Source organism: Impatiens glandulifera, chromosome 9 (genome assembly GCF_907164915.1).
Source record: "Impatiens glandulifera chromosome 9, dImpGla2.1, whole genome shotgun sequence".
NCBI lineage: Eukaryota > Viridiplantae > Streptophyta > Magnoliopsida > Ericales > Balsaminaceae > Impatiens > Impatiens glandulifera.
In genome coordinates, this window is record NC_061870.1 from 30,354,858 (window position 1) to 30,381,640 (window position 26,783).

At 35.5% G+C, this 26,783-nt stretch overlaps 1 protein-coding gene across 1 annotated transcript; it reads left to right on the forward strand.

Annotated features, from left to right (window-relative positions):
* Window positions 1-1,566: 1,566 nt before the first annotated feature.
* Window positions 1,567-25,695, forward strand: LOC124913976 (transformation/transcription domain-associated protein-like). Its single transcript, XM_047454427.1, has 35 exons — window positions 1,567-1,921; window positions 2,013-2,779; window positions 3,638-3,763; window positions 3,848-3,933; window positions 4,487-4,595; window positions 6,242-6,337; window positions 6,477-6,539; window positions 6,654-6,713; window positions 7,970-8,038; window positions 8,255-8,336; window positions 8,485-8,537; window positions 8,635-8,733; window positions 8,811-10,040; window positions 10,444-11,439; window positions 11,515-11,850; window positions 12,071-12,329; window positions 12,414-12,636; window positions 12,751-13,135; window positions 13,571-13,720; window positions 13,820-14,041; window positions 14,133-14,354; window positions 15,121-15,750; window positions 16,982-17,242; window positions 17,330-17,674; window positions 17,914-18,323; window positions 18,396-18,825; window positions 19,159-20,457; window positions 20,571-20,831; window positions 21,046-21,336; window positions 21,440-21,862; window positions 22,641-23,072; window positions 23,777-24,055; window positions 24,134-24,685; window positions 24,967-25,182; window positions 25,378-25,695. Exons 1-35 carry the CDS (start codon window positions 1,864-1,866, stop codon window positions 25,489-25,491), a joined length of 11,634 nt encoding a protein of 3,877 aa, XP_047310383.1. The 5' UTR covers window positions 1,567-1,863; the 3' UTR covers window positions 25,492-25,695.
* The last annotated feature ends 1,088 nt before the right edge of the window (window positions 25,696-26,783 follow it).

Consider the following 26,783-nt stretch of genomic DNA (forward strand, 5'->3'; position numbering starts at 1 on the left):
AACTTAACTATGAAGTCTATTGTTGGATTTGCTTTTAAATTAGGTCATTTTTATGAGATGGGCTATCAAAATTTTATTTTCTTAGTTAATTTATCAAGTCGGTAAAAATTATTTAAATATGTTCAAATGATATATCGTATTCAATTTTTATCTGTTCACAAAAATAACACGGGTATCTGTTCACAAAAATAAAACAAAGTTACAAATTAACAAAAATGTGTATTCTAGAAAGGCACATTATGCGGACAAAAATTTGACATAGAATCAATTTAAGTTTGTCTTTTATTATTCTAATAACTATCCCAAGGAAAAAAAAACATTTTATTCAAGTCATTACATAATATTTCATAAATAAATAAAAATAAAATAACTAGAACTCACTATAAATGAAACAAAGATTCCAAAAATTGTTGTAAGATTAGTCATCCATTAATGTCCTATCAATCAGTTTATGCAGGACGCTCACTCTTTTTTACATAATCGTCAAGTTTTTCATTATTAGTAAATTTATTTCGTTTAAAATTTGAGGCAGGTTGATGCCTCTACTCATTAAGGAGGATGACCATTTGAAAATTGAATTTTCCCTTTAGGCAATTTTTTCTTAAAATTGAAAGAGAACGAAACAAGATGGTATTTATTTCCCATTCTAATCTCACACAAATTCTTTCAAAGAAAGATATAAACATAATTAAATATATAAATTATCAATATATTTATTTATTCACTGTATCTTATAATATTATACAATTATTTATTATAATAATATAAAATTTCAATATATTATAATGTATATTATATTACAAAAATTTCGTTTATATAATATTATTATATATATTTTTTTAAAAACTATTTTATAAATGATGTTTCGCGGGAATTCATCGAAACCGAACGGAACGAAAATAATATTAAAAATTTCCCCAAAATAAAAATAGGATAGAAATGATAAATGCATTGTCCATTTTTTCACTTCGATAATATTTAAAAATAGTAAAGTTTGAAGTTGAAGTGAGTTTTGTTTTATTGAGAAATCCATAAATAATATTTAAATATTTCTTTTTGGTTTCTCAATAACTAAGGTCTCTTTTGTATTTGGGTTTTCAAAATAATTCAACCAAATCCATTGTCACTTCACTCTCTCTCTCATCCTTCAAATTAATCAAGTCATTAACTAAAATACTAAAATACCCTTTATTTTAAATTATAATTATTTATTTTATTTATATATATCAATACCTTTTAAATCTTTTTACCAAAAAAACATCATCATTTCCTCAAAATTATCACCAATAATCATTTTCCCCTGTTCAAGTTATTTAAATAACCTGGACCGAACAAGCCCAACATAAAAACCCAACATAAAAAGAACAAGTTAGTTTATATAGAAATAATTAATTATTGTTTTTTAAAATTAATTCAAAATTAAAGATGTAATTGAGAGAGAGAAAGAAAGAGAGAGAAAGACAGATAAAAAGAAAGAGCCCCCCAGGTATTACAGTGGAATCAAACACACCTTATTATTCGGAGTCTTACTTATTTCCTAGTCTCTTTAAAAAACACACTCATTTTAGAGGGAGAAAATAGCTCAAGTACAAGAAACATGAAGAAATCATATTCTTCATTCAATATCCCCTAAACTAATTCTTCTTCTTCTTCTTGCTACTAAAGAAGAAAGCCTGATCCTTTCTACTTCGAATCATCACTTTCCTTCCTCAACCCACTGTTCAAAGTAACTCGGCCACCCGTTTGCTCACCAAAAATAGCACCTGAGAAACCCCAAAGCTTCCACCTTCCAAAACCCTAGCAAACCCAATTCCTCTTCCAATCCAAATACAGACTTGCAGATTTTTCCTCTACTCCAACGACATGAGTCCAATTCAGAACTTGGAGCAGCATTCTCGCCATCTTATCGAGCCAGACATCCGTAATAATCTCCACCCGTTAATTACTTAGTTCGTGCTTTTTATGCTGGTTGAAAAAATATTAATCTTGTATGTATGTTCCTCTCATTGCAGCTATACAGGCAAGACTTCAGATGGCGATAGAGGTTCGGGACAGTTTAGAGATTACTCATACAGGTGAATACTTGCAATTCTTAAAATGCTACTTCAGGGCGTTTTCCGCTATCATGTACCAAATAACCAAGCCACAATTCGTGGATAATCCGGAACACAAACTCCGGAACATTGTCTTGGAGATTCTTAATCGTCTTCCCCACAGTGAAGTTCTCCGTCCTTTCGTTCAGGATCTATTGAAGGTTGCAATGCATGTTCTTACCACGGATAACGAGGAGAATGGTTTGATTTGTATTCGTATTATATTTGATCTCCTCAGAAACTTTAGGCCTACGTTAGAAAACGAAGTTCAGCCCTTTCTTGATTTCGTGTGCAAAATTTACCAGAACTTCAGATTGACGGTTAGTCATTTCTTTGAGAGCGGTGCGGTGGCACCACCTGCTCTGACAACTGCTTCTTTGGCCAACAATGCATTTGGTTCAATGGGAGGTGAAGATAATAAATTGATCGATGTTTCGGACCCATCAGCACTTCCCAGTAATTTTGTTGGGGCCGGACAACTTAATTCCAGTACATGCTCCTTTAAGATTGTTACGGAGACTCCTTTGGTTGTCATGTTTATATTTCAGTTGTATAGTCGACTTGTACAGACAAATATTCCCCACCTATTGCCGTTAATGGTGGTTGCTATTTCTGTTCCTGGTCCTGAGAAGATTCCGCCTCATTTAAAAGGTCATTTCATCGAGCTCAAGGGTGCTCAGGTTAAGGTAAGTCAATATAAGGTTCAAATACGTGTGCAACTGTGGATCATCACAAAAAATATAGATTTAGAGTAAATTTTTGGGAGAATTAAAGGAAAATATTGCTTTTGGTCCGGACTATTAAACCAAAATTAGTTACAAGTGATTCCAATTTTAGATGATTTGAGATAGTTTTTTTTTTCCACAACAGGCTAAGTTTTCCAAAGTTACAAATAGTTATATGTGATTCTGGTTTTAGAAACTTAATATAACTTTTAAACCTATTTCATCTTGGGCTTTGGCTGCAACAGACATAAGTTAAACCTGTTTTGTTATATTATCTATATATTTCTCTAAAATGAACTTTTATTATCTTTAACTCTCTCTAGAAAAATAACGGAAAAAAATCATAGACTTGATGAATTCTGGATTTCAATTTTATGGTCTGAGCTAAATTTCTTGTACAGCCCCCTTTTTTCTAGCTGAAGCAATCCTTTTCCTCATGTCTCCTAGTGCTAGTCAAATGTTAGTGTTGTTCCTTCATATGGTTGTGAATAGATGCACAAATGTCAAAGATCCTTCTTTTGTAACAAATGATCAGTTCATTGGAGCCCATAGAAAACTGAAAGACAACATCTTTTCCCTCATCTTTCTCAAAATATGTACCTTTTCTCTTATCACCTATAGTTACGATAATTTATAAATTTGATCTTTCTTATTCTTCCGTACATTCGCCTTGATGATGTCATTCCTTATATGGATTTTTATTAAATGACTGCTCTTTGGTAGCCTTATATTTTGACCCATAAACACTAGTTCTGTTATAGACGTTAAGCAAGTTATTGCCTAAATTGATTTGATATAGTTTGTTATTTGTTCCTGCAGACAGTTTCATTTTTAACTTACCTATTGAAGAGCTTTGCGGACTACATTAGACCACATGAAGAAAGCATTTGTAAAAGCATTGTCAATCTACTTGTAACCTGTTCTGACTCTGTTTCAATCCGAAAGGTAATAGATGTATCATCTATTCTTAGGGTCTTTTTCTGTTTCTTTCTTGAACATGTCATGAGAAATTTGAGATGTTGGATGCAGGAATTACTGGTGGCTCTTAAACATGTTCTTGGTACAGATTTTAAGCGAGGTTTATTTCCTCTGATTGATACATTGTTGGAAGAGAGGTAATTGCCTTCACAATATATTGGATGCTACTCACGATATTTTAGTAATTACATTTACGTTAGAGAACCTGATAAATATCTTGTCCCTTTATTGATTATTCTCAACATGCTCATTTATAGTGGGAGCAATGGTATGCTGTTTTTTCTTTGTTCAAACATAGTAATAAGATCATTGTTTATCAATGTTCCACATTATTAGATTAATGAAAAGTATTCTCACTCATTAATAGATTAATGGAACCATTTTCATGGTAAAATGGTTATTCTTTTCTAATTTGTAAGGTTGAATGATGAGTTGTACCTTATAGAGAGAATGTTGAAAAGTCTGTATATGGGCGTGTTTGGTTGAAGCTTGAAAAATGACGTTTTTCTTCCTTTTATTTTTGTAACTCAGAAGACCAACTTGGGGGAGTAACTTACATTATTCCATGTCTCCTCTCTGACACAATCTCATATTATCTCTTACAAGTGAATTAAGAACTTACTTAACACGCTTCTTATATTTGGTGGATTTTTACTGTTATTTTATCTGGATTTACTTTTCTGTTATTAGGGTTCTCGTAGGAACTGGCAGGGCATGCTTTGAAACACTAAGGCCGTTGGCTTACAGTCTGCTTGCTGAGATTGTTCATCATGTCCGAGCTGAGTTATCTCTGAGACAGGTCTATGCTTGCTTTATTAGTCCATCGTTTAATCAAACTATCTTTGTCATATGCCTTGGCTACTTCCTTTTTTTTTGCTAAGGGGAGATGGTGGGAGGATCAAACCCTTCACCCATTGCTCTGAAAGCTCACACGTTGCCATCATGCTAATACCACATGCCAACTTTATTCTTGTTGACCAATTTATCTAGTTGGTATTATATATTTGAAGTTGATTGGTTAGGCATTTGGCCATATAATATACTGTATAAATATCTCATATGTTGGTTGCTTAGTTGCTGCACAGTTCTTTTTCCTACACTAATGATAAATTTCTCCTCTTAAATCTTTTTTCGAATGTGCTATGTGGACTTATCTGTTGATTGTTATTTATAAAGTAGTGGTCAGCAGCAGAGAAAAATAATGACATACAATGGGGGATATAACCAGTACTCCTCTCATCCATAAAGTTTTTTTTATATATATTTGTGACCCGGGTTTATTCCCAGGGGTGGCTAGCATGACCCCTCATAGATCCCTTTTAAATTAGAGCGTTCTTAGTGGGAATCGAACATGAGATCTTTGGTCTCTTAGGTTAGACCCTTGCTACTTGAGCTACCCTGGTGGGTTCACCAACAATCCAATAACATTAATCCCCCGCATGGCTTTCTCATTAATCGTTAGATGCCCATCTTGAATATCAACTACATGACACAGAGAATGCAGTGTTTTCCTTCTCCTCTGATACACAAAAAATGATAAAAAGAAAGTAGACGTCTTTTATCTCTCTCAATAATGACATACAATGGGTCAGCAGCAGAGAAAAATAATGACATACAATGGGGGATATAACCAGTACTCCTCTCATCCATAAAGTTTTTTTTATATATATTTGTGACCCGGGTTTATTCCCAGGGGTGGCTAGCATGACCCCTCATAGATCCCTGTTAAATTAGAGCGTTCTTAGTGGGAATCGAACATGAGATCTTTGGTCTCTTAGATTAGACCCTTGCTACTTGAGCTACCCTGGTGGGTTCACCAACAATCCAATAACATTAATCCCCCGCATGGCTTTCTCATTAATCGTTAGATGCCCATCTTGAATATCAACTACATGACACAGAGAATGCAGTGTTTTCCTTTTCCTCTGATACACAAAAAATGATAAAAAGAAAGTAGACGTCTTTTATCTCTCTCAATTCATATGAAAAGTGTTTTTGAATCCCCTCATGATGCCATTGCTACCAAGAAGTTGGATGGACATAGTCAGCAGGCAAACTAAAGTTGTAAATAACACTAGTTTTGAAAAGAAAAATAAAAGTGCGATAAATATATGATTATCTAAATCATGAAGGTGGAGAAGAATGTCATTATTTAGAATATGCAGATTGAAGATTTGTTACTCCATTGAAATATATAACTTACAGAAAAAAAATCATGAAATACTCGGGAAAGAGACAATGCTTATTATAAGAGATGGGAATTCAACTGTGATTAGTAAGCATGCTTAAGTTTCCTTATTGGTTAGATTACTCTAATATCGTGTTCCTATTTTGTGAATAAAATCTGTCATAGAGATGAAGTCAAAATATTGTTCCTTAACTTAAATGCTTTGCTTCTGAGATGCTTTTCATCGTTGACTACTGACACTTGTATTTTTGATGCAGTTGTCAAGGATAATTTATCTGTTCTCAAGTAACATGCATGATGCATCGTTATCTCTCAGCATTCATACTACATGTGCTCGTCTAATGTTGAATCTGGTGACTTTTCTCAGCCTCAAGACTTGCAGTTGGATGTTAAATTGTCCTTTTTAACACCTTCAATATAGATGTGAAACTGGTATTTGTTTTTTTGGTTTTGTCTTACCTTGATGTATTTTCTCTCAAATTCGGTATCCAGGTTGAACCAATTTTTGAGAAAGGTGTTGATCAGTCTTCCATGGATGAAGCACGCATACTTCTGGTTTGGATTTCATACTTATACATTTTTATCTTGTTTTGTGTTTCAATGATGTGTTGTTTAGACTCATTTCGAATTAAACTACAATAATATTGTAATATTGTTCTGTTTATGTAGGACCGAATTTTGGATGCTTTTGTTGGAAAATTTAATACATTCAAGCATACAATTCCTCAGGTATACAAGTTCAGATTTTGGACAGAATCAAAATTTTGTAGTATGATCTGCAAATTGCTTGAGATACAGCTTCCATATACTTATATGCTTGTGTTATGTATGGACATTTTATGGCACGTTTATGTATCTTCTAGAGTGATTTGCTACTGAAAGTTTGTGTTCTTTTATGTTGTGATTGATTCTTTGTCAAATCTATATAAAAAAACACGTTAAATAGGAAAAAGTAGTAATCTCATATAGTTGAATAAATGTTCCAGATGCCTTAAGTGTGAGTTTATTCTCGTCCTAAGGACAAGTACATCTTAATACTAAATTATTAGAAGTTCTACTTAATTTTAACCTTTTTTAATACCATAAATGTTTTTGAATAACCTTTGTTAATACCTTTCCTACTAATTATTATACACTATCAAACATATCTGTTACTACTTTTGAAAATTGTTCATTGTTAATTTATGAAACGGGAGATTGTAGTTATGGGTTAATATTAAGAGGGTTAAGGATCTTTGATATCATGTGAAGACACCATTTAATGTGTTAACAGCAGTTATGGAAAGTTAGGAAATTCTTAGTAAAAAACAAAAAAGCTTAGGAAATTACGTGGAGGTTTGATGAACTTTGTACTGTTTTCCTTCGTTTTTCTATTCTTATATACCACACCATAGTGGCTCAGTGGAAAGAGTCGAACTACGAACTAAGAGACCAAAAGGTCACGGGTACTTTGAATGGAAGCGGAAGGCCATGACTGCGGGATGTCGTGTTAGTTTTCCTTAATTCAAAAAAAACAAAATTATCACATGGTCTTGTCTATATGTTTTTTATTTATTTTTTAATTTTTGAATTAAAGAGAACTAGCATAACACCCCACCGCCATGACACCCCGCTTGTCTATATGTTTTTTATGGAATCTATTAATAAAATTATTTTTCTTACGTAGAGTTGAAGCTAGATCTCATGTTATACCATACCGTGGGCCTTTTTGGTATGAAAAAAACAATGTGACAAAAAGTAAAAAAAATCATTTGGCTAAAATTTGTAATCCAAGTTGGCCCATTCTTGAAAAAAATTGTATTGCTCATTTCCTTTTCCCTCTTGTCGCTGTACCTTAAGATCCTGAACTTTTGCAGTGTTCATGCTTATTGTTACCGCATCTCTATGACCATTTCTAATGGTTGTTTTCATTGTGTTAACTTTTCACATTTTCTCAGTTCAAATTTGGATATAAGTTTCTTCTAATGTTTATTCATGGTTGATAGCTGCTGGAAGAGGGTGAAGAAGGAAAAGAGCGGTGCACCTTGAGGGCAAAACTTGAGCTTCCTATTCAGGTTCTTGTAGTTATTTGATGTTCTAGCAGTTTTAGATTCTCATTGCATCATCTGTCCCAAGATGGTTTTAGCCTCTTCATTTTTACTGTTTTATTAGTGCTTGTATTTTATAACTTCTCTAACATTATGTATTGACTGTCAAACTATTTATTTATTGATTTATAATTCTCCTGATTGACTTACTCTTGATCAACTTGAACTTTACTGTGGATGCAGGCAGTTTTAAATTTGCAGGTTCCAGTGGAACACTCAAAGGAAGTCACTGACTGCAAGCATCTGATTAAGACTTTGGTTATGGGTAATTAGTCTTTTTGTCTTCATAATAAAACAAACAGTTTCACGCTTTTGAGATGAAGCTTTCCTAAAAAGTCAATTTGGAAAGTAATATTGTCTTACACATTTCATGCTTTGATATGCTTTTGATGCCGGGTTCATGATACTTCCAGGTATGAAGACTATAATTTGGAGCATCACTCATACTCATTTACCCAGGACACAGGTTTCACAGCTCAATGATTATTTAATTCTTTTGTAAATGAGCCAGTATTAATTTGTCCTTGTGATCTCAAACTCATTATTTATCTTTTTCTGGTTAGTCTTCAATGTCCACTGTTGGTGCTAGTGCACAAGTTCCTGCTACACCCTCATCCAGCTCCTCAGTTCCTCAGCCATTTAAAGGATTGAGAGAAGATGAGGTACTATTTTGCATAGCATAGTCAGTGGAACACTATTTTTGGCATGTTTAATCTCTTATTCATTTTACTATTGACAGGTTTGGAAGGCATCCGGAGTTCTGAAAAATGGGGTGCATTGCTTGGCATTGTTCAAGGATAAGGATGAGGAGAGGGAAATGATCCATTTGTTTTCCCAGATTTTAGCAATTATGGAACCGAGAGATCTTATGGATATATTCTCGCTTTGTATGCCAGAGCTTTTTGACAGCATGATTACAAATACTCAGCTAGTTCATATCTTCTCTACCCTTCTACAAATGCCGAAGGTTTTTCGACCATTTGCAGATGTATTAGTGAACTTTCTTGTTAACAGCAAACTGGAGATGTTGAAGCATCCAGATTCTCCAGAAGCAAAACTTGTTTTGCATCTCTTCCGATTTTTGTTTGGTGCTGTAGCCAAAGCTCCTTCTGAATGTGAACGCATTTTACAGCCTCATGTGCTTGTTATCATGGAAACCTGCATGAAAAATACTACTGAAGTTGGGAAGCCACTTGGTTATTTGCATCTTCTACGTACGATGTTCCGAGCTCTTGCTGGAGGCAAATTCGAGCTCCTGTTGAGGGATTTGATTCCTATGCTGCAACCTTGTTTGAACATGCTCCTGACTATGCTGGAGGGGCCAACGGCAGAAGATACAAGGGACCTTCTGCTTGAGCTTTGTTTAACACTGCCTGCCCGCTTAAGTTCATTGTTACCCCATATTTCTCGTCTCATGCGACCTTTGGTTTTATGTCTTAAAGGGAGTGATGATCTAGTTAGTTTGGGCTTAAGGACACTTGAATTCTGGATAGACAGCTTGAATCCTGATTTCTTGGAACCAAGTATGGCTAATGTCATGTCTGAAGTAATATTGGCCTTGTGGTCTCACCTACGACCTGCACCATATACATGGGGTGTGAAATCTTTGCAACTTCTTGGTAAGCTTGGTGGTCGTAATATCCGCTTTCTCAAAGAGCCTCTGACACTTGAATGCAAGGAAATCCCTGAACATGGACTTCGATTGATTTTGACATTTGAGCCTTCAACCCCATTTTTGGTGCCTCTTGATCGTTTTGTAAATCTTGCTGTCATGGCTGTCATGCAAAAGAATGGAGTTGTGGATCCATTCTACAGGAAACAAGCTTTAAAATTTCTACGCGTTTGTTTATCCTCTCAGCTTAATTTGCCTGGAATTATTACCGATGAAGGAACGACAGCTAAGCAACTGTCAAATACATTAGTTTCTCCTGCATACCCATCTTGGAGGAGGTCAGACTCATCGGATAAGGTTTGTTTATTTGCTTATTGTTGCTTATATATCATATAGGAGAAATATTTTTGATGTGTCTACATGATTATAAATAGAAAGTTACTTTTTCTTTCAATGACATTTTTCTTCTGATGTGGGTTGCTGGCTTCTCTTAAATACACTTGTATATGTGTTTGGTTATTTATTACAGTTATGATTTTATAGTGCTTTACAGCATGATATACATGATAAATATGCCTATTTTCCCTACCTTTGCTTGTAGCTGGAATTCCTCTCATGATCAAAGAAAATTGCTTGCATTTACTATATTTTTTTATGGCACTGTATTCGTTCTAATATCATCATATCTGTGGCAAGTTTTCTAAAAACACAATATTTCAGGTATTTCTAATCACTATATGCTTTCCAATATTTTATGTAGGCTGACTTAGGAGTGAAGACAAAAACACAACTTATGGCTGAAAAATCTGTTTTCAAGATATTGTTGATGACCATTATTGCTGCTAGTGCAGAAACTGATCTTTGTGACCCTAAAGATGACTTTATTGTGAACATTTGCCGTCACTTTGCAATGATATTTCACATGGAGAATTTGTCAGCAAATGCATCAAGTACTTCACATGGAGGCTCTATACTCTCTTCTAATGTCAGTTCAAGTTCTAGATCAAGACTTAATAGTATTTCTGATTTGAAAGAATTGGATCCCCTGATTTTTTTGGATGCACTGGTGGAAGTCCTAGCTGATGAAAACAGGCTCCATGCTAAAGCTGCCCTTAGTGCTTTGAATGTGTTTTCTGAAACACTGATTTTCCTAGCTCGCACGAAACATACTGATTCCCTCATGCCAAGAGGAGGTCCTGGTACTCCTATGATTGTTTCTAGTCCTTCTATGAGTCCAGTATATTCCCCACCTCCTAGTGTCCGGGTTCCTGTTTTTGATCAGCTTCTGCCTCGTCTTCTACATTGCTGCTATGGGGTTACATGGCAGGCACAAGTGGGTGGAGTCATGGGACTTGGAGCTTTGGTTGGAAAAGTTACAGTAGAAACAATGTGTGTATTTCAAGTCAGGATTGTCAGGGGTCTTGTATATGTCCTTAAGAGGCTTCCCATGTATGCTAGCAAAGAGCAGGAAGAGACTAGTCAGGTGCTTACACAGGTTCTTCGAGTGGTAAACAATGTTGATGAAGCAAATAGTGAAGCCCGCAGGCAAAGTTTCCAGGGTGTGGTTGAGTATCTGGCATCTGAATTGCTCAATTCTAACTCATCTGTTAATGTGAGAAAGATTGTGCAGTCTTGTTTGTCACTTTTGGCCAGTAGAACCGGCAGCGAGGTTTCTGAATTGCTTGAAAATTTGCATCAACCTTACCTTCAAAATCTTATAACGCGTCCTCTCCGTTCCAAAACTGTTGACCAACAGGTGCATAGAATTATATAATATTGAAGTGCGCTTTGTTGACATTATCTTGCTAACTCAATTTGTTTACCTATATAGGTTGGTACTGTTACTGCTCTTAATTTCTGCCTGGCCTTGAGGCCCCCCCTTCTTAAGTTGACGCCAGAGCTTGTCAATTTCTTGCAAGAAGCTTTACAACTTGCTGAGGCTGACGAAAGTGTATGGGCTGTGAAAATTGTGAATCCTAAAGTGGCTACATCACTAAACAAGCTGCGTACTGCTTGTATTGAGCTGTTATGTACAGCCATGGCATGGGCAGATTTTAAAGCGCAAAATCATTCTGAACTGCGTGCCAAGATTATTTCGATGTTCTTCAAGTCCTTGACTAGCAAAATACCTGAAATTGTTGCTGTTGCTAAGGAGGGGCTACGCCAGGTTTTTTATTTTTGAAAATATGAAGACTTGCAGTTATTTTTCAAATTTAGCTAGCTACTTGTAAAGATCTATACGCCAATCTGATTGAATCCACAATATAAATGGAAGACAAATAGAATTTTGGATTGTTTTGCATGTTTGTTTTTCTTATTGCTCGTGTGCTAAAAGCCTTTTTAATTGCCAAACTGAATTCTGTGGCTTTCTCTTTTCAACATGCTAGGTTATTCTGCAGCAAAGGATGCCAAAAGAGCTTCTTCAGAGCAGCCTAAGACCCATATTGGTTAACTTGGCCCATACCAAAAATCTTAGCATGCCTCTTCTGCAGGGGCTTGCTCGCCTATTGGAGCTTCTGTCTACCTGGTTTAATGTAACCTTAGGTGGTAAATTGTTAGAGCACCTTAAAAAATGGTTGGAACCAGAGAAACTCGCACAGTGCCAAAAAGCATGGAAGGCTGGTGAAGAACCAAAAATAGCTGCTGGTAACAAAAGATTCTTCCGACTTTGACCTTGCTAGCTACATCTGTGAGCATATATTTGTATTAATTTTGTTTCCTTTTTTGCAGCTATAATTGAGCTCTTTCACCTCCTTCCTTCTGCTGCTGGGAAGTTCCTTGATGAGCTAGTTACTTTGACCATTGACTTGGAAGCAGCACTTCCACCAGGACAGTTTTATAGTGAAATTAATAGCCCATATCTCCTCCCTCTTACCAAATTTTTGAATCGATATTCATCCGCTGCTGTTGATTATTTTCTTGCTCGTTTATCTCAGCCCAAATACTTCAGGAGGTAAGTTTTGAACTTCAGATGATTGAATGAAAATCTTGGTTGTTCATAGCTTTCATCAGGTAGTCAGTTCTAGTATTTCTTTCCTTTCATGATTCATTGTTTTATCCAATTCAGATTTATGTATATAATACGATCAGATGCCGGCCAACCCTTAAGAGAAGAACTTGCAAAGTCACCTGAGAAAATTCTTAATAGTGCATTTAATGAATTTATGCCAAAGTCTGAGATTTCAAATGGTCAAAGTTTATCATCACCAGCAGCTTTGATTGGTGAGGAAGGCTTGGTTACTCTTACTGAAGGATCTAATCAGCCCTCAGCTACCATGGTTATAAACTCGGACGCCTATTTTCAGGGCCTTGCTCTTGTCAAATCTTTAGTTAAATTGATGCCAGGGTGGTTACAGAGTAATCGTGTTGTGTTCGATACACTTGTACTTCTGTGGAAGTCACCTGCCAGGATGGCACGGTTGCAAAAGGAGCAGGAGCTAAGTTTGGTGCAAGTAAGTCTTATAACCCATAGGCTGAAATGAGATATTTGATTGAAAATTGTGTACCATGTTGGTCACTATAACTATCTTTCACGAAATATATTTCTTAGTGAATATGATTGCCCCATTCATGCTATAATCTCCTTGATCATGTTTATAGCCATGACAATTTTATGCCTTGTTGATTTATACACGTGTACTTGAGCTTTCCAAATTATGAATTGATTTTTTGTCTGCATGAAATCAGGTGAAAGAGAGCAAGTACCATGTTGCTCACTCTAACTATCTTTCACAAAATATATTTCATAGTGAATATGATTGTCCAATTCATGCTATAATCTCCTTGATCATGTTTATAGCCATGACAATTTTATGCCTTGTTGATTTATACACGTGTACTTGAGCTTTCCAAATTATGAATTGATTTTCTTTCCTGCATGAAATCAGGTGAAAGAGAGCAAGTGGCTGATCAAATGCTTCTTGAATTACTTAAGATATGACAAAAATGAAGTCGTTGTGCTCTTTGATATTCTTTCGATCTTCTTATTCCGGACGCGCATTGATTTCACTTTCCTGAAAGAGTTCTATATTATTGAGGTAGTAATTATTATTTAATCTAGGATGGTAGTTATTTATTTAATGTCACATTCATGTTATTGTTATTTACTATGAACTTGTAATCTATGTTCATGACAGGTAGCTGAAGGCTATCCTCCTGATTTGAAGAAAACACTTCTGTTGCATTTTCTGAACCTTTTCCAATCAAAGCAGCTAGGCCATGACCATTTGGTTATTGTCATGCAAATGCTCATCCTTCCAATGCTAGCCCATGCCTTAAAGAATGGACAAAGTTGGGAAGTTATTGACACTGCTATCGTAAAAACTATTGTCGATAAGCTCCTTGATCCTCCGGAAGAGGTGGTTTCTGATACTAAATTTGTTGTAATGTGTTTCCTTCCCAGACTAGCACACCCAACCACAAAACTCATATTTTCTTTGCCCTTCACAGGTTTCTGCTGATTATGATGAATCCCTGAGAATAGAACTTTTACAACTTGCCACTTTACTGCTTAAATATCTTCAGAATGATCTTGTCAATCACAGAAAGGAGCTTATAAAATTTGGCTGGAATCATCTAAAACGAGAAGATAGTGCCAGTAAGCAGTGGGCTTTTGTAAATGTTTGCCACTTTTTAGAGGCTTATCAAGCGCCTGAGAAAATTATACTCCAGGTACCTTAACTGCAAGGGACATACCATAAAAGTGCATCTATTAATTTCTTGTTTTGTATATGGCTTAACCAATTTATTGAATTTACTCTTTGAGCTTAGTTCTTCCCAACAAGTTTCCATTGTCCAGGAAAAAATATAACCTTGTAAGGAGCCTATATCATTTTGTTTGAAGTACTTCCACTGTTTATATTAAATGTTACTAACATTTTTTATGTACCTGGATTGTTTATAGAAAGTATCTAATTGTTAATGTCTAGATGAGAATTGAAATATCAATGTGGTAGGTTTAAGTGTGGATAACAAGGGAAACATAGTTGTGCAATTTGGATAAAAGAACTGTTTCTCATGATATGTTAATCTCTGAAATTTAAAGATAGTTGAAGAGCTCAAAAAGAGGCTGTCAGATAACCAGAAAATGGAGTAAAATCACACAAGGTTCTGATTGGTGGTCAACATTTCCACTTCTTTGATTGGTAATTGAGGTGTAGTAAAGTTATCCCTTAGCCTTTCTTTTGGATATGGTATGAGTCACTGGCCAAGTCTTAGTTATGATCATGAATTATGGTCTTCATGATAGAGACTTATCTCTAATAATTTATAAGTTTGTGGGCTTCCCTGCTATTTCTTGGCTTGTTTATATACATTTAGCTGTATCATATACTTGGACACTATTGTTTTATCCTAGGCTCAAAACATTGGAGCTTGTTATCTTTCTTAAAATAGATTCTGTAAGGCCATCACTCTGAAATTAAGGTACAACTTTCAGGTATTTGTTGCACTTCTAAGAACTTGCCAGCCAGAGAACAAAATGTTGGTCAAGCAAGCACTTGATATACTTATGCCTGCTTTACCAAGAAGACTGCCACTTGGCGATTCCCGCATGCCAATATGGATACGCTATACAAAAAAGATCCTCGTTGAGGAAGGTCATTCTATTCCAAACCTGATACACATTTTTCAGCTTATAGTTCGCCATTCGGAGCTCTTCTACAGTTGTAGAGCTCAGTTTGTACCTCAAATGGTGAACTCTCTCAGTCGCCTTGGATTGCCTTTTAATACCACTGCAGAGAACAGGAGACTTGCTATCGAGCTTGCTGGGTTGGTCGTCGTTTGGGAAAAACAAAGGCAAAATGAAATGAAACTAATCCCTGATGATAATGTATCTAGCTTAAATCCTGATGGACATCATGTCTCTACAACTGACGGATCTTCTTTTGTTGAGGATCCAAGCAAGCGGGTGAAGATTGAACCTGGCCTTCAAATTCTTGGTGTATTGTCACCTGGTGGTGCCTCTTCACTTCCTAATATGGAGAACCCGGGAACCTCTGGTCAACCCGATGAAGAATTCAAGCCAAATGCTGCAATGGAGGAAATGATTATCAATTTCCTGATAAGGGTACACATTTCTTCTCTTTTTTGCTTCCTTCCTTTGCCTCTTCTCTGTCCGGTAATTGTATCATCAGTATCTAATATGAAAATTCGTTTCTAGTTATATTTATCTCGACTATTCAGTTTAGTGAAGTTTATCATCATTATTATTTTGATTAATATTCTTTTAAGCCCCATTCTAATTAATCCTCATATTCTTCTACAGTAACTATGATTTTGTTACATGGGCTGAAAATCCATATTCAAACCTATAGTTTGACTATAGATGTTCAACTAATACATGATGTTTAGTTTTGTTAAAAAATAAGACTCAATTTGAGAAAAAAATGTTAAATCAAGTCTCTGTTTATGCTTACTGCCTTTTTTCTTAGGAAAAAGCTTACTGTAACTGTTAGTCTTATCTTTATTTGAACAATGCTCATACCTTTAAGTCTTCTTTTTTACATTTTCTCAAACTTTGAGACCAATTCGAACAAAATTAAACGGAGGCCATGATTTGAACATTTAACCATACTTAAGCTAGTAGGATTTTTGGCATGTTTTGTATTATTCCTCTTTTAAAATATAATGAACCATCTTCTTTGCATATTGTCTATTAATGTCAATTTAAACTTCTTGTACTGTAAATCAAATGTACATCTAATATTTGATTGATTTGTTGTCAATTGATTCTCCATTATTAGTTCTAATGTTTTTTTCTATTAGGAAAGATGTCAATGTGCATAAAGCTATTAGGAATGACCCAAAAATTAGATCAAGCTAATTACTTCAATATGGTTTGGCTTTCAACTAGTTCTGGATATTTGTTTCAACATGTAAGCTGGTTTCTAAAGTAGAATAATCTTACTAAGGCAGATAAGATTCACTATTTTAGAGTAATCTATTTTAGTTGATGGATATTTTTAATATTATTTTGGGAAGTTAAGAAGTATGAGATAGTGGTCGGTAAAGGCTTTTAATCCTGATGATCAATCTACTTCCCAATTACTTGTATTGTTGTTATTATCACCAAGTCAATACAAATTTTATTTTAACATTTAATTTACTATTTGATAAAAAAAGGTTGAACATGAATAGGCCTGTTCTACGACCAATTTTCTATTATTTGTTGTGTAATCTCTATACCACTTAGTTATGCTCTCGGCTTAGATGAAATTGGTAATGTTTCATGTTTGTATGTTTTATTATCACTTGATCTGGAGTAGCAATGACATAAGCTCTGTCTTCCCCATGGACAGGTGGCTTTGGTAATAGAGCCCAAAGACAATGAAGCAACTCTTATGTATAAGCAGGCTTTAGACCTCCTATCACAAGCTTTGGAGGTCTGGCCAACAGCCAATATCAAATTCAACTATCTAGAAAAACTGCTGAGCAGCATACAACCTTCACAATCCAAGGATCCATCTTCAGCTCTTGCTCAAGGCCTGGATGTTATGAACAATGTTCTGGAGAAGCAACCACATCTTTTTATTAGAAATAATATCAATCATATTACTCAAGTATGTATATCCCGATGGGTCCTTTTAGTTGTTGTAATTCCTTGTTGGAAATGGTTAGCCCTAATGTAAGTGACTCACGCATTGCAGATTCTTGAGCCCTGTTTCAAGTATAAGATGCTAGATGCTGGAAAGTCATTATGCTCTTTGTTGACTATGGTCTTTGTTGCCTTCCCTTTGGAAGCTGCAACTACTCCACCGGATGTGAAGATCTTGTATCAAAAGGTTGAGGAACTTATACAGAAAAACCTTGCTGTTACAGCTCCTTCGTCGTCTGGGGAAGATAGCTCTGGTATCACAATTAGTTTTGTTCTATATGTCACAAGGTCCCTAGCAGAAGTGCAGAAGAACTTGATAGATCCCTTCCACTTGGTCCGAGTCCTCCAGCGCCTGGCACGTGATATGGGTTCAGCTGCTGGTTCTAATTACAGACAGGTACTAATTTTGTTGTTTTCTTAGTGATTGATCATTTTCTGTGCATCGCATAACTTCGGGAATCTTAGAAGCAGAACATGACATGTTGGGTAGTGTTGAAAAACTGTATTCAGTTCTTTGACATATGCACCATAATGTATTATCTTGAGGCTGATCTTTGACTGACATAGTTTATTTCTTCATTACCATAGTTTTTTTTTTCTTCTTTTTTTCATTTGTATCTGAATTTCTTCCTCCAGAGTCAAAGGTCAGATCCTGATGCCGCTGTCACTCCACGTCAAGGTGCTGATGTGGGGCTAGTCATTTCTAATCTCAAGTCTGTGTTAAAGCTTATAAGTGATAAAGTTATGCTTGTTCCTGATTGCAAACGATCTATAATTCAAGTCCTGAACAGTATGTTGTCTGAAAAGAGCACTGATGTTACTGTGCTTCTTTGCATACTTGATGTAATAAAATGTTGGATACAAGAGGACTTCAGTAAGCCTGGGATTCCCGTTGGATCAAGTACCTTTCTTTCACCAAAAGAAGCAGCTTCTTTACTTCATAAACTTTCACAAGTTGATAGACAAAGTTTTACTCCTGGTGTGTTGGAAGAATGGGATGGTCAATATCTTGAATTACTTTATGGAATGTGTGCTGATTCAAACAAGTAAGAATTAAATATTTTCATAATTCATACTCTTATTTAGATAAAGGCTAATTTTATGTGTTCATTGTCTAGGTATCCTTTTACCCTAAGGCAAGAAGTGTTCCAGAAAGTAGAGAGGCAATTTTTGCTTGGATTAAGAGCAAAAGACCCTAATATGAGGATGAAATTTTTCTCTCTTTATCATGAATCACTTGGGAAGACATTATTCACAAGACTACAATATATCATCCAAATCCAGGACTGGGAGGCTTTAGGTGACATTTTTTGGCTCAAGCAGGGACTGGATCTTCTGCTTGCTGTTCTAGTTGAGGACAAAACCATCACACTTGCTCCAAACTCTGCTAGAGTGCGACATCTTGTGAATTCAAACTCCCTTCTAGATTCGTCTGGGGTTCAACCCATGGTTACTGATGTGACTGAAGGTTCTGAGGAGACTCCCTTGACATTTGATAATCTTGTTTCTAGGCATGCACAGTTTCTGAATGGAATGAGCCAGCTTCAGGTAGTTTTCCTTATACTCCCCCCCCCCCCCCCCCCCCACCCCACACACACACACAGTATTATGTCCCTTTTCTCCATACTTCAGAATCCATCCTGAATCAGTTTATCCTTTGTCCATGGTTTTATTTGAGCCAACTAACTGTGGGAATAACCTGTGTTTTTTACGTTTGCAAATGGTTTTTTTTCTGTTTATGCTTGTTCTTGAAGTTGACATTGCTAGAAATATATTTTGGTTGAGTCTGGGTCATTGACATGTTTCCTTGATATCCACCTTGAAATGTTTGTGAGTAACTTACTTTTGTTTTATGTTAGTTTAACAATTTTTTTCCTGAAGGTGGCTGATCTCATCATTCCATTGAGAGAATTAGCACACAGTGATGCAAATATTGCTTATCATCTGTGGGTGTTGGTTTTCCCAATTGTATGGGTGACATTACAGAAGGATGAACAGGTAGCACTTGCTAAGCCTATGATAAACCTTTTATCAAAAGATTACCACAAGAGACAGCAGGGGAGCAGACCAAATGTTATGCAAGCACTCCTTGAAGGACTTCAGTTGAGCCACCCACAACCTAGAATGCCTAGTGAGCTTATCAAATATATTGGGAAGACTTATAATGCGTGGCATACTGCTTTGGCTCTGCTTGAAAGTCATGTCATGTTGTTTCTGAATGATACAAAATGCTCAGAGTCTCTGGCTGAACTTTATCGGTTGCTCAATGAGGAAGATATGAGATGTGGGCTGTGGAAGAAGCGTTCTGTTACAGCAGAAACAAGATCTGGGCTTTCCCTTGTCCAGCATGGCTACTGGCAGCAAGCTCAAAGTCTTTTTTACCAAGCCATGGTCAAAGCAACCCAGGGAACCTATAACAATACAGTACCAAAGGCTGAGATGTGCCTATGGGAAGAACAATGGCTTAATTGTGCTACTCAGCTAAGTCAGTGGGATGTGTTGGGTGAGTTTGGTAAGGCTGTTGACAATTATGAGATATTGTTGGACAGTCTTTGGAAGCAGCCTGATTGGGCATTTTTGAAGGACCAGGTGATACCCAAGGCTCAAGTTGAAGAGACACCAAAACATCACATTATTCAAGCTTATTTTGCTCTCCACGAAAAAAATACAAATGGTGTTGGTGATGCTGAGAACATTGTAGAAAAAGGGTGTCATCTTGCTTTGGAACAATGGTGGCAATTACCTGAGATGTCTGTTCATTCCAGGATCCCCCTTCTACAGCAGTTCCAACAACTAGTTGAGGTCCAAGAGTCCTCCAGAATCATAATAGATATTGCTAACGGAAACAAACATTCTGGAAATTCTGTTGTTGGAGGACAAGGTGGGGTATATGCAGATGTCAAGGACATTCTAGAGACTTGGAGGCTCAGAACTCCAAATGAATGGGACAATTTATCTGTTTGGTATGATTTACTTCAGTGGAGGAATGAAATGTATAACATAGTAATTGATGCATTTAAGGATTTTGGCACCACAAACTCACAGCTTCATCACCTTGGTTACCGTGATAAGGCTTGGAATGTCAACAAGCTCGCCCACATTGTTCGAAAGCAGGGACTCTATGATGTTTGTGTCACAATTTTGGAGAAGATGTATGGACTCTCAACCATGGAAGTGCAGGTAATATGATCTTTTTATTCCTGCTTTGTACAAAAGAAAAAAATTATGTTTGTTTGATGTGTTATCATTAGGGAACTGGTAGACTTATTGGATAGTTCATGGTGTTTTTGCAGGAAGCATTTGTGAAAATTAGAGAACAAGCAAAGGCATTGCTTGAAACCAAGGGAGAGCTTTCGAATGGCTATGCTTTGCTTAATAGTACAAATCTGGAATATTTTCCAGTGAAACACAAAGCAGAAATTTTCCGGCTTAAAGGAGATTTCTTACTAAAGCTGAAGGATTGTGAAACTGCTAACAAAGTGTATTCACAGGCTATCAGCCTTTTCAAGAATTTACCAAAAGGATGGATTAGTTGGGGGAACTATTGCAATTTGGTATTTATCTTGTTCTAGTTTAGCTATTTTTTTTCTCCTTCTGTTGTTCAGATGTTTTGCTTAAGAAACATCACTTTTTAGTTGCTGCAGATTATATACCATTTTATCAGGCTGAATTGAAAACTGGTCTAGAACTAGAAGTAGTTTTTTGCTCCAACTACTGTGTTTGTTTCATCTTTAGAAAAGTGACTCAGTGCAACTATTCTTGTTTCAGGCTTACATAGAAACGCATGAAGATATTTGGTTAGAATATGCCGTAAGCTGTTTCCTTCAGGGTATTAAATTTGGTGTTTCAAATTCAAGGAGCCATCTGGCTCGAGTTCTGTATCTTCTGAGCTTTGACACTCCAAATGAACCTGTTGGTAGAGCATTTGATAAGTATTTGGACCAAATTCCTCTGTGGGTTTGGCTCTCTTGGATCCCACAGCTGTTGCTTTCACTGCAGCGGACAGAAGCTACACACTGCAAACTGGTTTTACTGAAAGTTGCCACTATGTATCCCCAGGTAGACATTGTATTGTCTTTTTTGTTAGGTACTTGTGTCAGAATTTCGCTTTGCTTTCTCCAAACCTTTCCCTTTCTAAATTTACCCATTTTCAAATTCTCAGGCACTGTACTACTGGCTACGCACATATCTGCTTGAGCGCCGAGATGTTGCAAATAAAACTGAAATTGGTAGATTGGCCATGGCTCAGCAACGAATGCAGCAAAATGCATCTGGTGCTAGTTCCATTCATGGCGGGCCTTCTTTAGCCTCTGACAATCAAGGAAGTCAATCTAGTGCTGGTGTTGGGTCTCAGGATGGGGGAAATTCTCAGATGCAAGATTCTGAAAGATCCACTGTGGGAGAAGGAAATATGTATTCTGGAAATGACCAGACCCCCCAATCAGCAGCCAGTGATGGCCAGAGTGCATTAAGACGAAACGGTGCTTTGAGTTTGGTTGCTTCTGCAGCTACTGCATTTGATGCTGCCAAAGATATAATGGAAGCTCTTAGAGGCAAACATAATAACATGGCTGCTGAACTTGAGGTGAAGATTTTACTTTTGACCATCAAGGCATAATTTTGGTTTCTGGAGTTCATTTCAATGAAAATTCCATGTCTTGGATCAATATAGGTTTTATGGTGTTTTCTCTTAAAAACGTTTTATCTGATTCTGCACTCATATGTACTCTCTAAATCTTCTGCTTGCATGAATTCATCTAATTTATATATCTATATACACCACACATAAAAGTATGATTGTGATTTCACTTAATCCCCCAAGGAAAAATATGATAAACACATCTTGAACTTTCATAACATTCATATAGACATACTGTTTTTCATCCTTTTTTCATAGAATACAAATTAGTCCCTGCAGAGGTGTATTTTTATCGACTGTATCTTTAGCATGATTTGTGTGATATTTTAATACCATCTATTAATTTTATAGGTAGTGAAATACATTGTGTTTATGAATGAGACCTGTTGTTAAACATTCCATATCTTCTTTTTAAGTTCTTTGCCGTATATTTTTCATTCAAACAATTATTTGATGTATATTGGTAAATATATTCATTTCTGGTTTTACAATGTCATATTGAGCTAGATGAATTTGAATATATTTTAGTTAATTTTTAGAAAATTATTTTGTTTTAAATATCAAGCCCATTATTAGTTATATGTTTTAGTTACTTGACTTGATTAATTAGAGCGATCAATAATTTTCGCATGGAAGTGAAAATGCTCTAGTTATTCACTAATTTGTTTCTCTCAAGTAATTTGTGTCCTATGGATCTCTCAAGTAAGTGGCATCCTTTTTGCAGCTTCTGCTTACGGAAATTGGTTCAAGGTTTGTTACCTTACCGGAGGAGAGACTGTTGGCAGTTGTGAATGCTCTTCTCCACCGGTGTTACAAGTACCCAACAGCAACTACTGCAGAAGTCCCCCAGTCCCTTAAAAAGGAGCTTTCAGGTGTTTGCAAGGCATGCTTCTCCGCAGATGCTGTTAACAAGCATGTAGAGTTTGTGCGAGAATACAAGCAAGACTTTGAACGCGATCTTGATCCTGAGAGCACAGCTACTTTTCCATTCACTCTTTCAGAGTTGACTGAGCGGTTGAAGCACTGGAAAAATGTTCTTCAGAGCAATGTCGAGGATCGATTTCCACCTGTTCTGAAGCTAGAAGAGGAAAGCAAGGTGTTGCGCGATTTTAATGTAGTTGATGTGGAGGTTCCTGGACAATACTTCTCTGATCAGGTAAGCTGAGTGATATTTTAACTAAATTGACTTTGCTGAACAGAAATATGATTTTACCTTATGCTATTAGGTATTGATTTAAGATAACTGTGTTTAACACTTGGGCCTTGTTTGATTAAGGGTTAATAACTCCCTATCCCATCATCAGTCAAATCATTGAAATCAGCAAATAAACTGCCCCCACTTTATTTTTGTAACATTTTAAAATAGTAAATTAAAAGGATATTTTAGTCATTTAATCAAATAATACTTTTTTCATCGTACAAAGTTTTCCCCAAAACAGTTCATTGTTAAAAAATAAAAACTACCTCAAACAAACACTTATTCTCAATGGGCTTAATGAAATATATGTGGTGTTGTCGTGGTAATACATTCCAACTTATTGGTGCATATTCGATTATTTATAGAGCACAAAAAGAGTGTTGTGTTTGTACTCTGTATTTATAATTTGTTGAAAGTATACCAGTGCATATATAAGTAAAGAAAGTTTACCAGTGCATGTTTAATACTTATCTTTCACAATTAACGATTTTAATACTTAATTCTTCGTGTCAACTTTATTAAATTGACCTGGAGGCTTTTTAATATTATGATAGATAAGATATTAAATTTTCACCTTAAACCTGATTCTTGTATTTGCATTTGTGTGCCTTTTTCCCTTCCTGTGACTGTCATTAATATACGTGAAATTCTTCACTATTTAGGAGGTTGCACCAGACCACACAGTGAAGTTGGACAGAGTTGGAGCAGACATTCCAATAGTTAGAAGGCATGGAAGCAGTTTCCGTCGCTTGACATTGATTGGATCTGATGGCTCGCAACGGCATTTCATTGTTCAGACATCATTAACTCCTAACGCCAGGAGTGATGAGCGCATACTACAGATTTTCCGGGTGATGAACAGGATGTTTGATAAGCATAAGGAATCTAGACGCCGCCACATATCCATCCACACACCAATTATAATCCCTGTTTGGTCCCAGGTATTTTTTACCCATTAAATTAAGGGGAAAAATAATACTTTTTCTAAGAGGGATTAACTGACTACATATTTATACTAGGTAAGGATGGTGGAAGATGATTTAATGTACAGTACCTTCTTAGAGGTGTATGAAAATCATTGTGCTAGGAATGATAGAGAAGCAGACCAGCCTATTACCTACTTCAAGGAACAACTGAACCAAGCAATTTCTGGTCAGATATCACCAGAAGCTGTTTTGGATCTTCGGCTTCAAGCTTACACTGACATAACAAAGAATTTAGTGTCAGAGAGCATATTATCCCAGTACATGTACAAGACACTGCCAAGCGGAAACCACATGTGGGCTTTTAAGAAGCAATTTGCCAACCAGTTAGCTCTTTCAAGTTTCATGTCTTTCATGCTCCAAATAGGGGGAAGGTCCCCAAACAAGGTATTGTTTGCTAAGAACACAGGAAAGATCTTCCAGACTGACTTTCACCCTGCATACGATGGAAATGGAATGATAGAGTTCAACGAACCTGTGCCTTTTCGTTTGACCCGGAATTTCCAGGCTTTCTTTTCCCAGATTGGGGTAGAAGGTCTTATTGTTTCGGCCATGTCTGCAGCTTCTCAGGCTGTGATTTCTCCAAAGGTATGTTTTTTTCTTCTGGGACTCTTCTGATAGTTTCCTTTGTTTGTTTTTATTTATTTTTTGAAAAACGGCTTAAGTTATTAAAAAAAAAATCACAAAGTGAAACTTTTGAGGCAGGTGACAAAACATGCTTTGTCCCCACAAATTTCAACAAGCAAAGAAAAAATCAACAATCCAAAAACAATACTAGAAAAATGAAGTTTTTGAACACCAAGTAAACTATACAAAAGTTTTCAGGTTTATCATCTCACAAAAACTATACTTTGTTACTACTACTGCAGCAAAGTCAACATTTGTGGCATCATCTGGCTATGTTCTTCCGGGACGAACTATTGTCTTGGTCTTGGAGAAGACCCCTTGGGATGCCTCTTGCCCCTGTTGTTGGAGGAGGGGGCGGTGGTATGAATCCTGCAGACTTCAAACTGAAGGTCACAACAAATGTGGATCAAGTCATTGGCCGAATCAAAGGCATATCCCCTCAATATTTCTCAGAAGAGGTAAGTAAAGAGCGACAGTTGTAGCTTTGAATAGAGTCCATTTGGAAACACCGAACCAGATGAAATCGTTGGACACAGATTCTGATCCAATCCAAAAAGTGTTTTCAAATTGGCCCAATAGATTTGATTTTGTTTTTTTTTTCTTCTTATTATTATTATTTAAACAAGATGGGCACATTCTTTTTGCTGATGCAGGAAGACAATGGAGTGGATCAATCGGTGCAAAAAGGGGTGATAGAATTGGTTGAAGCAGCTCTAACTCCTAGGAATTTGTGCATGATGGATCCCACTTGGCATCCCTGGTTCTGATTCTTCTTCTTCTTCTTTCTTTTTTCAATAATTTGATAAGACTACTACTAATTTCTTGTTGTATCTCCCTCCATATATATATATGTATGTATGTATGTATACAAGTCCACAGGCATGTACTATCTCTGTAACTATTTGATGTTGTGTATATATAGAAGAGATAATGATCGATGATGGAAGGAAAACATTTTTCTTGGTAACATAGAATTTTTACTTGGAGCCTTCACTTTCTTGCTAAAGCCCTTATATTTAATATGATTATTATTATTAATCTGTCAAATAGGATTTATTTATTTTCTAATTTGTAAAAGATTAAATGACTGAGAATGTGACTTTTCATGGTAAAAGTAAATTTGTTCTTATTAATTATTATTTCCACTAACCAAATAAATATACTTTTTTTTAATGTGTAGTGGTTTTCAAGTACCATACGGAACCACTTAGTGTGTTTCTCTTTTCCCCCATATATCTTTAAAATGTAAACTAAATTGCATTAGAGAGTTTCAAATTATTTTGAACTACTTTTTTATTAAATTTAACACATTTTTATCAACTTTTTGTTCAAGCATTAAGGTTTTCTTTTTCCTTTTTCTTCATTTGATGATCACTCCCAATATCCTCCTATATTATTTGTTTTGGAGTTTAATTTTTAGGGTTTCGAATTTAGATGGTAAGGGATAATCGAGTCTACCATCTTTTTATCAAACAAATAATCCTTTTAAATATATAAAATACTCACATCATATAAAAGATATTTATAAATTTTTCTTTTAAATAATTATAAAATAAATTTTAATCCATTAGATAAAAAAAAGTACAAGATTAAATTAAAGTGAAATTCATAACTATTTTTATATATATTTTTTAATTTAAATAATGAAAAAATCTAGATAGTAATTTTATGAGATGTGTGACTTATATACGTTGTGTTATTCTTCTATTTGCCTTAGTTGTTTAATTTTTATTTAAAAAATTAAATTGTTTAATTTATTTTATTTAAGAAGTTTAAATAATTTCTCATTATCTATTATAACTTATGTTTTAAATGTAAATCAAACCAATAATTTCTTAAATATAGACTTTGACACTAAGTTATCTTATTGATTAAAATTGTTTTAATATTTAATCATTATTATTTTGTTTGGAACTTGTCTAATTTGTTTTTTTTTATTATTTAAAATTATAATTTTATTATTTATTTTTCAATCATAAATTATTCAATTCATTTATTAAAATACCCTTAAATTTTAAATAAAAAAATAATATAATCAATTAAAAAATTCAATAATTTT